The sequence below is a fragment of the Heloderma suspectum genome, chromosome W (genome assembly GCF_057233095.1).
Source record: "Heloderma suspectum isolate Gila_16-S chromosome W, 16-S_ref, whole genome shotgun sequence".
NCBI lineage: Eukaryota > Metazoa > Chordata > Lepidosauria > Squamata > Helodermatidae > Heloderma > Heloderma suspectum.
Window position 1 is genome coordinate 28,936,875 of NC_139475.1, and position 17,137 is coordinate 28,954,011.

The following is a 17,137-nucleotide window of genomic DNA, read 5'->3' on the forward strand; positions in this document are numbered from 1 at the left end:
GCTTGACTTTGACTACATGGCCATTGGCACTCCCCACCTGTGTTTGGTGTTAAAGGGAATGATTGTCAGTTACATGTAGTTCTTGCAGTATGGAACCCATGACCCTCATATTTCTTCTCTCCAGGTGGGTCACTGAATTTCATTAACCCTAGTCTCACCATGCACAAAACAACCTCTTCAGCTGTGGACCGCCAGCGTGAGTATCTTCTGGATATGATCCCTCCGCGATCCATCCCTCAATCTGCCACGTGGAAATAATGCAGCAACCTCCGCCTTGAGTGGAAGACTTCTACCCTTTTATTTCATCGGGGGGGGGGGGGGCTGTTCTCTTTCCTCTTCCCCTTGTTTCTGCCACCCTTTCCTTCCCCCCTCCCCCGAATCCCACCGTAGTGGAAAACCTGCTTTTGAACCTAGCTGAATCTACCCACAGGGTTTGCAGGGAGGCCCACTTGGGGCCACAAACGCTTCCTGCAGGATGGGATGGACACTCGGAAGGGTGGTAATGAAATGTTAGGCCACCAAAACCGTGTGACCTCTTTTTGTTTTGTTTTTGCTGATGGCAAAGCCTGTCTCAGAGAGGAGAATCTCGTTTATTTTTTTTTCCTTTGTGTATTTTGTCTCTTTAGTTTTGGGGGTTATGTTTTCTGATCATCACTAGTACAGAACGAGGAACTGCACAAGATGTGTGCTCTCGGATACTGTGGGTCTCCCCCTTTCCCACTGTACATTGATTTTTTTTTTTAAGGTAACTTTTAGATTAATTTTTCTTTTTTCTTCTTGGTTGATCATACTACTGTCATTAGCGATCAAGGATGTACTTCTTCCCACTCACAGACAGCAGAACTGAGGCTTGGCGCTAGTGGAAGAAATCAACAAGTGTGGACTGGCTCCCTCGTCTCTCTTTTTTTTTTTTTTCCCTACCCTGCCTCCACAGTTCCCAAGGAGACACTATTATAAAGGATGATGGTGGGGTTTGGTGTCCTGTTTTTTTTTTTTTTAATCCAGTAGTAACTTATATTATGAACAAATGCAAATGGACTCGCCACCATCAGAGGAGATAAAGCAACTGAACATGGGGGCTTATGTCTTCTTTAAAAAAATAAACTGGATCCTGTTTCAGATGGATGGTTTGCCCTGGACATTTCGATAGCCTAAAAATTACATAACAGTTTATACAAAACAGCTCCGCTGAATATCCTTCATCTGGATAGAATGAACAGGTGGGGTTGTTTTTTTGTTGTGGGGGGGGGTTGTCCCAAGCTCCCAAAGTTGGTTTGAAAAAGGGGAGAAGGGAGGAGGCAATTTTGTAAAACTCCAATTGGGTTTCCCCTCCCACCCCCTTCGGCTGCTCTCCTTTTTGAAGCGTTTTTACTTCGCTGTCTAGGAACAGTGTGCGATTTAGATATGTGGAGCAGAAGGGACCAGAGGAGTGAAAGAAGTTTGTGTTATAAAAAAACATTAATAAAACCACACCATGAGACAAAGTCCTTTTGTCTCCATTGCTACCACTTTGGGGTGAAAAAAAATGGCCTTCGCACTTTTGAACAATTCTAGGTCTGGTCAGCAGCTTTACAAGCACAACATGGTCACAGAAAGCTGCTGTCACCAATCCATAGTTTACCCCCCCCCCCCAAGAATGTCATTCTTCTCAATGACCTGGTTCACGCATAACAGTAATTTCTGGGTTGTTTAACCCAGGAATTGCGGTGGTTGAGCAGGAACAAGCAAATGTGCTGCCTCCTGTGCAGTTGTCCAGAATGCCCCAACATCCAAACCCAGGAACTTTGGGTTGCTTACGGGTTAAACAACACAAAGTTAACCCAACAAAAAGCCATGGGTGATCATTGGGTTAACTCTGGGTTGTTTAACTTCTAAGTTCCTGGGTCCAGACGTCACAATAACACCCAGGAACAGGAGTTCCTGGGTTGTTGATGGAAAGTGGAAGCGACAAGCACACAGGACCCAGGAATTGCCATTAAGTGTGAACCAGATCTGTTCGACGTGCAACTCCCCCTTCAAACATAGGGGTGTCAAAATGTATTTTTTCCTAGTAGCACCTTGGGTATTTTTTGCTTTGAATTAGATTTTCCAAAAAGAGAAGCGAATTCTAGAAGCACCAGATCTACAAGTTTTCCCTTCCATCCAGTGTTGTTGTTGTTGTTTTGCTCTTACAGCCTTTTTAAATTACTATTCTTCAGAACATGTTGGTACTAGATGTAGTGCTGATATGAGGGGTTGATTGCAAAAAATTATATAAATTTATACATATATCTATATATAAAGAGGAGCAGGTTTCAGGGGAATTAATACTAAGCAGTTGAACCTTTCTTGGGAGGGGTCTGGTGTTTTATTAGCTGCAAGTTAGATACTTAATTTAAAAATACAAATACAAACAGGGACAGAGGCAGGGACCCCTCTTCAGATATGACTGTTGCATTGTAATAAAAAGCTCCTTCTGATTCCTTTTCCCTTTTCTGTAAACATTGGTATTTAGATTGCACTGTTCTACATTCAGTTGAGTAGCAATCCTATATAGTCAGCATTTCTGTATAAAGACCTGTAACTTCATACCAAATTCTGACGGGGAAGGCGTAGGTGTGGGGAGAGAAGAACATGTCTGTAAATGTCTGGATTTCTCTTTAAGACAGGAGTTCTGGTGCTCTTTTTTCTTCCCCGTCAAATCTGGTGGGTACTTAAATCCAGCACTCTGAGTGGACTTTGCTTTAAACAAAAATAGTCTATTTTAGCTCACTTTCTCTCATCTGCGCACCTATGCTACAAATCTTTACACTAACATAGCCTTCCCCAACCTGCTGCGTTCCAGATGTTGTTGAACTACAGCTCCCGTTGGCCATGCTGGAAAACACATCTGGAGGGCACCACATTGGGGAATGCTTGAGCTAGGGTCACCATGAGCTGTATTCCCCTAAAGCAGGGGTGGGAATGTATGGCCCTGTTGGAACCCAACTCCTATAATCCCTGACCATTGGCCAGACAGGCTGGGGCTGATGGGTGTTGATCTGCCAACATCTGGTGGACTACAGATTCTTCCCAGCCCTGCCCTAAAGAATTCTGGGAAGTCTTAATTTGTAAGGTTGGTTTAACCCTTCTAGGAACACGCATACCCAAGTTCCTTAGTTGAGAGCAAGTGGGTAAAGCAGGCCAGAAATCTCGGTTTGCAACTTTGGCGTAGACATGCTCTTGAACCTCTCTGATGCTTCCACTCCCCCTGCGAAACTATTTTGTCTGCCTCAGATTTGGCATGAAGCAGTGTTTGCATTTTAGAAACCCAGCTTTTATGTGTCTGTGCAGAATTTCCTAGAAGTTGAGGAGGCTCGGGTTCACCCTTTCTTAACTGTAACCTGGAGTGGTGGATTTGACCAACAGTTCCAGACCCACCCACCCCCACCCACCCACCCAGAAAAGAGAAGGCTGGGGGCAGGAAGATGTTTCAAGAAGCCACTTCCTTTTTCAATGAAAAAAAGCCAAACAAGCCATGTTGGAAACTCTTAAATCGGTTTGGAACTGTCCATTTGGAGGTCCAGGAAATAAACCTTACAAACATGAAGCAACTCATGTGTGGATCTTCTAAGTCAGGGCTGGGAAATCTCAGCCAGAGGGATGAATTCCATTTCAGATAAGCTTTTGGGGCTGCACTGTAGTGGTGGGTGGGGCCAGAGGCAAAAGGGGTGAGGCCAAAATACCAGCCTATTTTAGCTTAAAACTCTTGCTGCCAGCAACGAAGCATTTCAATCTTTTATAATGGGCAGGAAAGCCACGCAAAAGCTAGAAAAGCACCAAATGCTCAGAGGAGAGAGGGTGTTGCCCCCTGGGGAACTTTTGGCCCACAGACCTGAGGTTCCCCAACCCTATTCTAAGCATCCAATTGAGCTTGCAACCTTTCACTGTCTCACCTCCTTTCCATTTACATCTTAAACACAAAGAAAATAGATGTAGAAAGATGGAGCTATGTTAGTAGCAAGAAAGGAATGCTCATCTGTAGTACATCTTAAGAAGTGGGTTCTGCCTACAGGCTAGCACCTCAATACAGTCAGGGCTAGAAATATTGGAACAAGGATAACTGTTTGGGCAGTTGGCCTCTGTACACCACCACATCGAAGGTGAAAGGAAACACACCCTGATGGGAGCTAAGTCAGGACTTCCAGCTGTAATTCAAGGGGTGCGGCAAAAGTGACAGATTCGGCCGAATGCTGCCAAACTGATAGGGCGCCGCTTCACATTGCAGATGGATAATGACCCAAAGCATACAGCAAAAGCTACCCGAGAGTTTCTCCAGGCAAAGAAGTGGGATGTTCTTCCATGGCCCAGTCAGTCACCTGATCTCCACCCCATAGAGCATGCTTTTCCCTTACTGAAGACAAGACTGAAGGCAGAAGGACCCACAAACAAGCAGCAGCTGAAGGCAGCTGCACTGAAGGCCTGGCAAAGCGTCTCGAGGGAGGAAACTCGGCATTGGGTCATGTCCATGGGTTCCAGACTTCAGGCAGTCATTGACTGCAAGGATTTCCATCCAGGTATTAAAGGCGACCCTTAAGTTTGAAATGATGTTGGTTTGTTCCATTACTTAGGAGCCCCCAACGATGGGTGTGTGTGCGTGCTGCTGGCTGTCCTTCCTGAACGGTCAGTGCCCCACTGTTGCCGCACCCCTTGAATTACAGCTGGAAGTCCTGACTTCGCTCCCAACTGGGTGTGTTTCCTTCCAGCTTCGATGTGGTGGTGTGCAGAGGCCAACTGCCCAAACAGTTATCCTTGCTCCAATATTTCTGGCCCTGACTGTACAGTTGTGCAGATCTGGGTATTGGAGGTAACTGACATTTGATAAGGATGTGGATGAAACATCCTGCAGCATAGTCTCTTCCTGTTAATTCCTCCTCACCTGAGTGTATCTACTCCAGAGCAAGATAAATATTCTTCATATAACTTTGTTGGGATATATGTGCATGAAGGAAGATTGTGGCTGGGCAAGGGGACAGATCTCAAATGGGTGAAAAAAATGTGTCAAAGCTAGTTACACTAACGGCAAATCTTATGATGGAATGGCCTTGCTTCTGCCCCCCATGTTGCACTCCTAAGGACTAGAAGCTTGTATGCTTAAAATTGGAGGGGAGAAAAGTCTTTCTTAGTGATTTCTGCTCTTGGATACCACAATGCTAGTAGCATTGAATTTCAACCGTACCAGCTACCTCCTACTAAAACTGTTGGTACTGATTAGAGTTGGAAGTTCATCCATGGAATCCTTTCTCTCTGACTACTAGTGTTCAGCTGGGGTTGTTTTTTTTCTGCATCTCCCAGCATATCTATGTTCTCCCCCCACCCCACCCCACCCCACCCCATTTTTCTGCATCTTCCAGCATATCTATGTTCTCCCCCCACCCCACCCCACCCCACCCCACCCCACCCCACCCCATGACATTACTATAGCCAAATACTCCTTAATGCAGTGCTAAGGCATGGGCTTATTTTATTTATTACATTTATATTCTGCCTTTTCCTCCTAGGCGGCATATGTGATTCTCTTCCTCCTCCATTTTATCCTCACAACAACCCTGTGAGGTAGGTTAGGCTGAGAGCCGGTGACTGATCCAAAGGCACTCAATGAGCTTCATGGCTGGGTGGGGACTAGAACCTGGATCTCCCCTAACCACTACACAACACTGACTTCCCTCCTAGCACCTCTGATGGCCAGTAAGTTGGATGGCATGGAGAAGGAGAGATTAGACAGGCCATGACCCTCAAGTCTTGCTTCTCAGTTTCTGTAGTGCTGACTATTTTTTTGGAAACAGCCAACTTTTTTCTTATAGTGAACCTAAAATCTCAGGTATTTCTGAACATACAGTCATGTGAAAAAGAAAGTACACCCTGTTTGAGTTCTATGGTTCTTTGTATCAGGTCATAATCATAGAATCATAGAATAGTAGGGTTGGAAGGGGCCTACAAGGCCATCGAGTCCAACCCCCTGCTCAATGCAGGAATCCAAGTCAGAGCATCCCTGACAAATGGCTGTCCAGGCTCGTCTTGAAGGCCTCCAGTGTGGGAGCGCCCACCGCCTCCCTAGGGAATGGGTTCCATTGTCATATTGCTCTAGCAGTCAGGACGTTTCTCCTGATGTTCAGCCGGAATCTGGCTTCCTGTAACATGAGCCCATGATTCCATGTCCTGCACTCTGGGATGATCAAGAAGAGATCCTGGCCTTCCTCTCTGGGACAACTTTTCAAGCACTTGAAGAGTGCTATCATATCTCCCCTCAGTCTTCTCAAGGCTAAAAAATACCCAGTTCTTTCAGTCTCTCTTCATAGGGCTTTGTTTCCAGTCCCCTGATCATCTTTGTTGCCCTCCTCTGAACCCTCTCCAGTTTGCCTGCATCCTTCTTCAAGTGTGGTGCCCAGAACTGGACACGGTACTCCAGATGAGGCCTAACCAGTGCTGAGTAGAGGGGAACTAGTACTTCCCGGGATTTGGAAGCTATGCTTCTATGAATGCAGCCCAAAATAGCATTTGCCTTTTTTGCAGCCACATCACATGGTTGGCTCATATTCAGCTTGTGATCGACAACAATTCCAAGATTCTTCTCGCTTGTAGTGTGGTTGAGCCACGTATCCCCCATCTTGTAACTGTGCATTTGGTTTCTTTTTCCTAGGTGCAGAACTTGGTATTTGTCCCTATTAAATGTCATTCTGTTGTTTTCTGCCCAGCGCTCCAGTCTGTCCAGATCACTTTGAATTTGTTTCTGTCTTCCAAAGTATTAGCTATCCCGCCCAATTTTGTGTCATCTGCAAATTGGATCAGCATTCCCTGCACCTCCTCCTCCAAGTCATTAATACAAATGTTGAAGAGCACTGGGCCCAGGACTGAGCCCTGCGGTACCCCACTCGTTACCTCTCCCCAGTTTGAGAAGGTCCCATTGATAAGCACTCTTTGAGTCCGATTCTATAGCCAACTGTGGATCCACCGGATCGTTGTTTCATCTAGCCCACTTCGAGCAAGTTTGCTCATCAGGATATCATGGGGCACTTTGTCGAAAGCTTTGCTGAAGTCGAGGTATATGATGTCCACAGCATTCCCACGGTCTACAAGGGAGGTTACTTGATCAAAAAATGAGATCAGATTCGTCTGGCAGGACTTGTTTTTGACAAATCCATGTTGGCTTCGAGTAATCACGGCATTGTTGTCAAGGTGCTTCCAGACGGATTGCTTTATGATCTCCAGAATTTTCCCAGGGATTGATGTCGGACTGCCTGGTCTGTAGTTCCCAGGTTCCTCCTTTTTACCCTTTTTGAAGATAGGGACAACGTTAGCCCTCCTCCAGTCATCTGGCACTTCCCCCGTCCGCCATGATTTCTCAAAGAGAATAGACAGCGGTTCTGAGAGTTCTTCCGCCAGTTCCTTTATGACTCTAGGGTGCAGCTCATCTGGCCCTGGAGATTTGAACTCATTCAAAGTAATGAGGTGTTCCTTGACCATAATAAAAATTATCTGGTCCTTAGCAAGTCTTAAAATTAGTTAAATACAACCTCAGATGAACAACAATACATGACATATTACACTGTGTCATTCATTTTACAGAAATAAAGCCAAAATGGAGTGTTGAGCTACAACTCCCAGTATTCCCGTTAGCATGGGGAATGTAGTCCTAACACATCTGGAGGGCACCAGCATGGGGAAGGCTGGTGGGTCTGGCTGTATAACAGGAGGTTTGGCCTACAACTCCCATCAGCCCTAGCCAGCAGAGGCAGTGCTGAGGGATGGTGGGAGTTGTAGGCCAAAACAGCTGGAGGGCTGCAAGTGGCCCAGCCTACTGTATAAGACAGCTTCCTCCATTCTGTCTTCCAGGGCAGGGCCAGATCTTGGGCTGAAAGTTTCAGAGTGCCAGATTTTAGTGGAACATTGGGAGAAACTCCTCGACTGGTTCAACCAGAAGAGGGGGTCAGCAGTGGAACCAATAGCCCCATGGGGGGGGGGGGCAGAGGGGTGCTCTCTGCCTGGAGATTTTCAAGCAGGGCCTAGACAGTTATCTATTGGGAGGCTGGCATTGAGCCAGGGGTTGGACTAGATGGTCTTTGAGTGTTCTCTCTTGCCCACAACTCTAGGATTCTAGATATTTAATTAATAAATAAGCCCTCTTGACACTTTGTGTGTGTTTTTCAGAAACACCTGTGAGAAAGTGCTCCATCCTCAGAAGTTATGTGCTTTTCATTACAAGTGCCTTCCAGTTAGGCCTGAGATGGAGAATGGGTGGTAGTCCAGGTGCTGGACCTCAAGTCCCATCATCCTTCCCAGTTGGCTATGCTGGGGAGGGCTGATGGGAGTTGCATCTGGAGGGGCACACGTCCCCTACCCTTTGGTTTAGGGCAGCCCGATGCAGCATGACCAATGGTCAGGGATGTTGGGGGCTGTAGCCCAAAGCATCTGAGAGAGGCTGGTTTAGGGGAAAGGTGCTCTGTTCATAGCTGGAGCTACTTTGTCTATTCTGGGGCTTTTTGTCACCCTTTCAAATTTCTTCTGCTGGAGCACTTTGTCCTTCCATCCTCTTAAAACACTCGCCCATTCCTGCTCTCTATTCCGAAAGCATGCTGCTCATCCTCGGGAACACTATACAATTTCTATATATACAATTTCTCGTTCGGCCCAAACGGCATGCTCAGGAACATGTTGATTCTAGGTTTTTTTTTTTTTTTAATCCTGTTTGGTGCCAGAAGGACACTCTGTACATGCACAGAAGCAGCACTCATCCGGTGGCGCCTGAATGTTTGAGGTAACAAACGTAGGCGTGCGCCGCGCCCCCGGGCGGCGGGCGGGCGGGAGCCAGGCACCTCCGCGCCTTCAGTCGCGTACGGTACGTAGGTAGCGGCTTGAAGGTTCCGTCACGTGACTCCAGGGTGTTTGCAATCTGTAAGGCAAGCTCCTAACGTCACCAAAGAGGGAAGGCTCTCGTCGGTGACGTAAGGTGGACCCGTCGCACCAAGAGCGAGCTGCCCGCTTCCAAAATGGCGCCGGAGAAGTGAAGCGGGGCTCACCACCACTGGGCAGATACGGGCCCATCGACTATAAGAGGAGCCTGCCCCCCCCGGGGGGGGGCAGTCGCGGATGAGCAGCGGAGCTGATGGGGGTTGGCGTTCTTTCCACACCGCAAGACACAGGGGCCTCTGGGGCGTGGGTCCAGGTCCAGGTCCCGGACGCTTGGGTCCCCAACAGGAGACGGGGGAGAGTCGGTCTTCTGGGCTCGGATGCCTGGGTCGCTGAGAGGGAGGACATGGGCTGACAACCTGGCCTCATTTGCAGAGTGAGGGCAATCAGCAGTCTCTAGTACAGGGATGGGCAACTTGTGGCTCTCCAGATGTTTTAGTCTACAAATCCCATCTTCCCTTACGATTGGCTGTGCTGACTGGACCTGATGGATGTTGTAGTTGAAAACGTCTGGAGCACTGCAAGTTGTGCACCCCTGCTAGTGACATGGGGGGGGGTATTCCTCCTTTTCCTTCTCCCATAGGTGCTGGCCTCGAGCACATGCTCTTTATTACTTTGACAGCATCGTTTATTTGTACCCTACTTTTCCCTCCCAAAGGAAGTCCAAAGTAGCTGATGATGTAACCTAATAAACATACAAAACCAACCTGACAATTAAAAAGTACCACAGTAAACTAATAAATTATCTTTGGTTCATATAGTACAATAAGGCAATAAACTAACTTTCGGTTCAACACTTATAAAACAAACACCAGTTCAGTTAATAATGCAAAATTCATTACCAATGTATCAATAAACAAGGGGATAACAACCTGTATTTTAGGAAAACAAATGCACACTTGTGTATTTGGATCACAGCGGCCAATATATTCATTCTATGGATGGACTGTAAAAGGAGACAGCTCCACCATAGAGCTAGCAGAAGCCAAGAGAAGATCTTGGCATGATCATTTAATGCAGTGATAGCACTGGATACAAACTCCCTAATCCTCCTGTCAATCTGTCCTCTCATCACAGGTTAATACAGGGGCAGAGAAAGGGGAGGCAGCCCATGCTACTCTCATGCCAAAGGGCAGTCAGAACCCTGGGGAGCTCATCCAGTTCCTCCTGAGTGGAAATAAGGACTAATGTTGTTCTTGTACTGTTTATGCCTTTAATATTTAAAGTATTTCCATCCTTCTCCTGGCGAGCCTCCAAATGTTTTTGTCTACAACTCCCATCGACCCCAGCCAACATTCATGAAGAATGATGGGAGTTGTAGGCCAAAACATCTGGAGGGCCAGAAGTTGCCCACTCCATGCTAGAGACTGCTGATTGCCCTTACTCTGCAAATGAGCCCAGATGTCCAAGTTCCCAATTTATCACCTCCCTCTCAGGGAACCAGGCATCCAGGCCCCAAAGACCAATTCTCCCCTATCCTCCTCTTGGGGATCCAGGTGTCTGCACCACCTGCACCTTTAGGGGATGCAGGCATCTGGGAGCCAAAATGTCATCTGGAGTGGCTAACAAGCAATGTTAAACAAGATAGTCCCTCACAGGCTTATAATCTAAAAAGACACAACACATAAGGAAAGAGGAATGGGGAGAGAACAGGGAAAATATTAAGTCTTTCAGTAATGCTGGTGGAATACCCTCATGGACAGACAATGGCAAGCAAAATAGCCAGCTGCATGTTGTGAGTGGCAAATGGTGGCTCTACGGTGTGTGAGAGTGAGCACCCTGACATGTTGAAAAGGCACCCACAAAATTAGGAGTGGTGATTTACCAGAAACAGATGATTCAAAGTAGATACCCAGAATGCGTCATCAAAGTTGCCTCTTCACCCTAAATCTTCATTCATTACATTTACCATGGTACTCCAAGAGATCCTGCTCCTGTACATGGAAACTCCATTCAGTTATTATTGTGTCTAAATAGTTACTTAAGAGAGGCAAAAGCATGAATTATATCAAAAAAACAGGAGAGAAGGTATTCTCAAGTGCCAGAAAATACTTTCATAAGCCTGACAGATTTCAGAAAAATACTTCTTTCCTTCCTTAGGGGCTGCTCATCTTTACATATATTTTGAAGAATCTTTCTGATTCTTCCTCTATTTTGAACAGCATCTTGAGACAGAGGAACTATCACTAAGATTTTTTCAAAATTTATGTGGAGAAAAACAAGTGGCCCCTGAAGAAGAAAATATATTTCCAAAACACAGCAGTCTAATTATTTCTAACTCATTTTCCCACTACAATGGGTAATGTCCCAGCAATACATGCAATCAAGATGATATCAGGCAGGCATGATAAAACATTGTATTAATGGGATTGGCAAATGGAACAGATTATTAGTTCAAGTTACTCCCTACCAAAGAGGAAATGGTTCTCAGTGGAGCCTGATCTTCCATGTGGGCTAGTAACCTTTGGAGGCAGACTTGCTATTTTAAGGGAACATTGCACAGAAAGCTTGCTTGCTTGCTTGCTTATTTATTTATTTATTTATTAAATTTATTAATTGCCCATCCGGCTGGTCACCCAGCCACTCTGGGCAATGTTGTTGTTGTTGTTCAGTCGTTCAGTCGTGTCCGACTCTTCGTGACCCCATGGACCATAGCACGCCAGGCCTTCCTGTCCTGCGCTCTCTCCCGGAGCATGCTCAAGTTCATATTCATTGCATCCGTGATGCTATCTAGCCATCTCATCCTCTGCCGTCCCCTTCTCCTTTTGCCTTCAGTCTTTCCCAGCATCAGGGTCTTTTCCAGGGAGTTTTCTCTTGGCATTAGGTGGCCAAAATATTGGAGCTTCAGCTTCATTATCTGTCCTTCCAATGAGCACTCAGGGTTGATTTCCTTGAGGATGGACTGATTTGACCTCCTTGCAGTCCAGGGGACTCGTAAGAGTCTTCTCCAGCACCACAGTTCGAAAGCATCCATTCTTCGGCGCTCAGCCTTCCTTATAGTCCAGCTCTCACAGCCATACATTACTACTGGGAAAACCATAGCTTTGATTAGACGGACCTTTGTCGGCAAGGTGATGTCTCTGCTTCTTACTATGCTGTCTAGGTTGGCCATAGCTTTCCTCCCAAGGAGCAAGCGTCTTTTAATTTCATGGCTACAGTCACCGTCTGCGGTGATCTTGGAGCCCAAGAAAGTAAAATCTGTCACTGCTTCCATTTCTTCCCCTTCTATATGCCAGGAAGTGATAGGGCCAGATGCCATGATCTTCGTTTTTTTAATGTTGAGTTTCAAACCAGCTTTTGCACTCTCCTCTTTCACCCTCAACAAGAGGCTCTTGAGATCCTCTTCGCTTTCTGCCATTAGGGTGGTATCGTCTGCATATCGGAGGTTGTTGATAATTCTCCCGGCAATCTTAATTCCGACCTCTGATTCATCCAACCCGGCATTTCTCATGATGTACTCTGCATATAAGTTAAATAAGCAGGGTGACAAAATGCAGCCTTGTCGTACTCCTTTCCCAATTTTGAACCAATCGGTTGTTCCATGTCTGGTTCTTACTGTTGCTTCTTGACCCTCGTACAGGTTTCTCAGCAGACAGGTAAGGTGGTCTGGTACTCCCATCACTTTAAGAATTTGCCACAGTTTGTTGTGATCCACACAATCAAAGGCTTTAGCATAGTCAATGAAGCAGAAATAGACATTTTTCTGGAATTCTCTTGCTTTCTCCATGATGCAGCGAATGTTGGCGATTTGATCTCTAGTTCCTCTGCCTCTTCGAAACCCAGCTTGTACTTCCGGTAGTTCTCGGTTCCCATGCTGCTGAAGCCTAGCTTGTAGGATTTTGAGCATCACCTTGCTGGCATGTGAAATGAGCGCAATTGTGCGGTAGTTTGAACACTCTTTGGCGTTGCCCTTCTTTGGAATTGGAATGTAAACTGACCTTTTCCAGTCTTGTGGCCACTGTTGAGTGTTCCAGATTTGTTGGCATATTGAATGCAGCACTTGAACAGCATCATCTTTTAGGATTTTAAATAGCTCAGCTGGAATACTGTCATCTCCGCTAGCTTTGTTGTTACTAATGCTTCCTAAGGCCCACTTGACTTCACTCTCGAGGATGTCCGGCTCAAGTTCAGTGACCGCACTATCATGGCTATCAGGGACATTCAGATCTTTCCTGTATAGTTCTTCTGTGTATTCTTGCCACCTCTTCTTAATCTCATCTGCTTCTGTTAGGTCCCTGCCTTCTTTGTCCTTTATCATGCCCGTCTTTGCACAAAACGTTCCCTTGAGATCTCCGATTTTCTTGAAGAGATCTCTAGTCTTTCCCATTCTGTTGTTTTCCTCGATTTCTTTGCATTGTTCATTTAAGAAGGCCTTCTTGTCTCTCCTTGCTATTCTCTGGAACTCTGCATTCAGTTGGGTATATCTTCCCCTTTCTCCCTTGCTTTTCGCTTCCCTTCTTTCCTCAGCTACTTGTAAAGCCTCATCAGACAGCCACTTGGCTTTCTTGCATTTCTTTTTCTTTGGGACGGATTTCGTTGCTGCCTCCTGAACAATGTTACGGACCTCCGTCCATAGTTCCTCAGGCACTCTGTCTATCAGGTCTAATCCCTGAAATCTATTCCTCACCTCCACTGTATATTCATCAGGGATATGATTTAGGTCATACCTGAACGGTTTAGTGGTTTTCCCGACGTTCTTCAATTTAAGCCGAAATTTTGCAAGAAGCAGCTCATGATCTGAGCCACAGTCAGCTCCAGGTCTTGTTTTGACTGACTGTATGGAGCTTCTCCATCTTTGGCTGCAAAGGACATAATCAATCTGATTTCGATATTGACCATCTGGTGACGTCCATGTGTAGAGTCGCCTCTTGTGCTGTTGGAAAAGAGTGTTTGCTATGATCAGCATGTTCTCTTGGCAAAACTCTATTAGCTTTTGTCCTGCTTCATTTTGTACACCAAGGCCATGCCTGCCTGTTATCCCGGTGATTTCTTGACTTCCTACTTTAGCATTCCAATCCCCTATGATGAAGAGGACATCTTTTTTTGGTGTTAGTTCTAGAAGGTGTTGTAGGTCTTCATAGAACCGATCAACCTCAGCTTCTTCGGCCTCAGTGGTTGGGGCATAGACTTGAATTACTGTGATGTTGAATGGTTTGCCTTGGATTCGTACTGAGATCATTCTATCATTTTTAAGATTGTACCCCAGTACTGCTTTTCCCACCCTTTTGTTGACTATGAGCGCTACTCCATTTCTTCTAAGGGATTCTTGCCCACAATAGTAGATATGATGGTCACCTGAATTAAATTCGCCCATGCCTGTCCATTTTCGTTCGCTGATTCCCAAGATGTCGATGTTCAATCTTGCCATCTCATGTTTGACCACCTCCAGCTTACCTTGATTCATTGATCTGACATTCCAGGTTCCTAAACAATATTGTTCTTTACAGCATCGGATTTTCTTTTCACCACCAGACACATCCACAGCTGAGTGTCCTTTCGGGTCTGGGCAATGTACAGCATATAATAAAACAGTTTGAAACAATGGGACAGAGAGAAGGCCAGGCGAGGCTGGTCTCGTTGAGCGGCCTGTCTGGTGTTGCCGGAGCCGCTCCTTGAGGTAGGCTGGGCCAGGACCATATAGGGTTTTAAAGGTCAAAGCCAACACCTTGAACTTGGCCCGGAAAACAACTGGTAGCCAGTGCAGCTCCTTCAGCACCGGAGTGATGTGATCTCGCCGGCGGCTGCCTTTACTCAGGCGAGCCGCCGCATTCTGCACCAGCTGCAGCTTCCGAACCCTCTTCAAGGGTAACCCCACGTAGCGCGCGCTACAGCAGTCTAGACGAGAGGAGACCAGGGCGTGTACCACCGACGGGAGCAGATGGCCGGGAAGGAAGGGGCGCAGCCGCCGTATCAGATGGAGTTGATACAGCGCTGTCCGGCTCACAGCTGACACCTGAGCCTCCATGGACAGCTGGGGGTCCAAAATGACCCCCAGGCTGCGGACCTGATCTTTCAATTTCATATCAGCTGTTGATGATATGAACTTTCTATTTCCTCCCTTTTTCCCCAGGCTATAGCCTGTTCGCAGTTGGAATTGGGATGCTTCTCTTTGGCTATTATTCCCTTGTGAAATGGAACCGAGAGAGACGGTAAGTTTCCAGGCCATCTCTGGTAAGTAGGAAGACCCACCTCCCCTTTGGGATTACAAAATGTAGATCAACATTCCTCCAACCCAGTGGGTTGTGGAGGGCTAGTCAGCTCTACAGTTGAAGGGCACAGGGGAATCCCTTCACTGTTGCCCCAGATTCCAAAACCTATGCTGAACTGGGCAAAAGCTGAGGATTGGATTGCCAAGATGTAAGATTAACAAAGCTGTACCGTAGTTACCAAAAAGGATGTCTGTCTGATATGCCAGGGAGCTGATTGAGAAAATATACACAAGAACCTTAGTGTATCTCCAGTTGAAATTTGTGGGGGTGGGGAGACCCTGTGTCCCAGGTACCAGATTTCAGGGATCTTGGGAAGTAGTGGAAGAAGATCCATTTAAGTGAGAGGTGCACTGTGAATCAGGGAATTTAAGCACGTCGATAGAAGGGGTCAGATAGGTGCTGGAAGACAGAAGTTTCCAGCCGTAGAGAGCATCAGGGTAGAAGTGTTATAGTTGGCTACGCTGCAGCACAGAATTGGCTTAACTGCACTGAACCGGATACCCTGGGAACTGTAATGTGTGTGTGTTTGGGGCAAGGCTCCATGTTCATTTCCAGCCATCTCCATTTTAAAAAGAATCAGGTAGTGGCAGATGGCTATAAGGCAGCATCTGATGTTCCAAAGGAAATTGTGGTGGAAATTAAATCCAGGGCCATGTATTCCAGGGCCAAGTGAAAGGTTGCTCTGCCATTGACCTGCACCTCACTCAGGAGTCTTCCTAATTTTCAGCAATCCCAGATGTCCCAGAAATTAGGGGGAGGGGGGCGGACACCCTGTCCTACTCTCGGAGTTCTTCAGTAATAACTTCCTGGCTTGAATCCAGCAGGCCACAACTGGAAACGAGCTTTTTTTTCCCCTTTACCAAGAGCTTTTGCTGTTGGACCTGGAATCCAGTCTAGTCCTTGTCTGACATGTTGCCCCTGCCTTCCCCTTGTGAAGGTAGGCCTAACAAGGCCCTGTAAGTAGTTTGGTTCAGGCGAGGTGCCTGATGGGATTGAGAGAATGTGTGTGTCTCATCATGAGAAGGTAATTGTAACTTGCTCATTATAAGCAGGAAATTCCAATCCACCAAAGTATCTCATCCCAAAAGATAAGAAAAAAAGGAAAGGTTCCTCCTGTGCAAGCACCGGGTCATTCCTGACCCCTAGAGGGAGGCCACTTGCACTGGCGTTTTCATGGCAGACGGTAGCGGGGTGGTTTGCCATGGCCTTCCCCAGTCATGACCACCTTTCCCCCAGCAAGCTGGGTGCTCATTTTACCGACCTCGGAAGGATGGAGGGCTGAGTCGACCTGAGCCGGCTACCCAGGACCCGGCTTCCGCTGGGATCGAACTCAGGGCGTGGGGAGTTTCGGTTGCAATACTGCCACCCACCACTCTGCGCCACACGAGGCTCTAGAAGATAAGAAGTAAGAGTAATAATGCAGCTGTACTGATAAGACTGTTACTGAGTACTGACTAATTGGTTCCTGAGCATGTGTAGGGTGTTTTCTTTGTTCTCCAACTTTCAGTCTGAATAATTGCATCCTGTTTTCTTTTTTTTTGAGAGACACAGTTTTGCCTGTCTCTCCCACGACCGTGATGTGTTCTAATACATTTCTGACTGTTCAACCTAACCTGCCTTGGATATTTCCTTAACAATTTGGTGCCGTGACTCGGATCCCAAGTGCTGAGGAGAATCGAACCAATCTGGACCGCCATTCACTGAACATCCCAGAAGCACGCACCAAGGAAAGAGACCTTTTGAAATCTCTTAAGTCTGGGACTCAGTGTGGGGCTGCCTGTGGGATGGTTCTGCCTTGGCTGACGGGATACCACCTTTACAGAGGCAGACAGTAATTTAAGCACTTGGCGAGTGTTTTGTTTTGTTTTTGTTTCGTTTTTTGGGTTACAGAGGTCCATGGGATATGCCATCAGGTGAAGGGGAGTTGCCTTGTGTGAATTGAGGAAAATAATAGAACGAGAATTGATTGGTATGAATTGAGGTAAAAAGGACCAGGGCAAATT

General features: G+C 46.6%; 1 protein-coding gene across 11 annotated transcripts in view; it reads left to right on the forward strand.

The window, feature by feature from the left end:
* The window catches only part of LOC146333958 (transcriptional repressor p66-alpha-like), a 123,225-nt gene extending 107,255 nt beyond the window's left edge, over positions 1 to 15,970 (forward strand). For 7 of the 11 annotated variants that reach the window (XM_084825256.1, XM_084825249.1, XM_084825258.1 and 4 more), the window contains 2 exons: positions 125 to 196; positions 14,996 to 15,970. In XM_084825256.1, coding sequence (XP_084681382.1) covers positions 125 to 196; positions 14,996 to 15,078 — 155 coding nt within the window. In that variant the 3' untranslated portion in view covers positions 15,079 to 15,970. Of the gene's footprint in view, positions 1 to 124; positions 310 to 803; positions 4,241 to 14,995 lie in introns of those variants that run through there. The other 4 variants (XM_084825251.1, XM_084825259.1, XR_014786435.1 and 1 more) reach the window with 3 other exon arrangements.
* Positions 15,971 to 17,137: the final 1,167 nt, after the last annotated feature.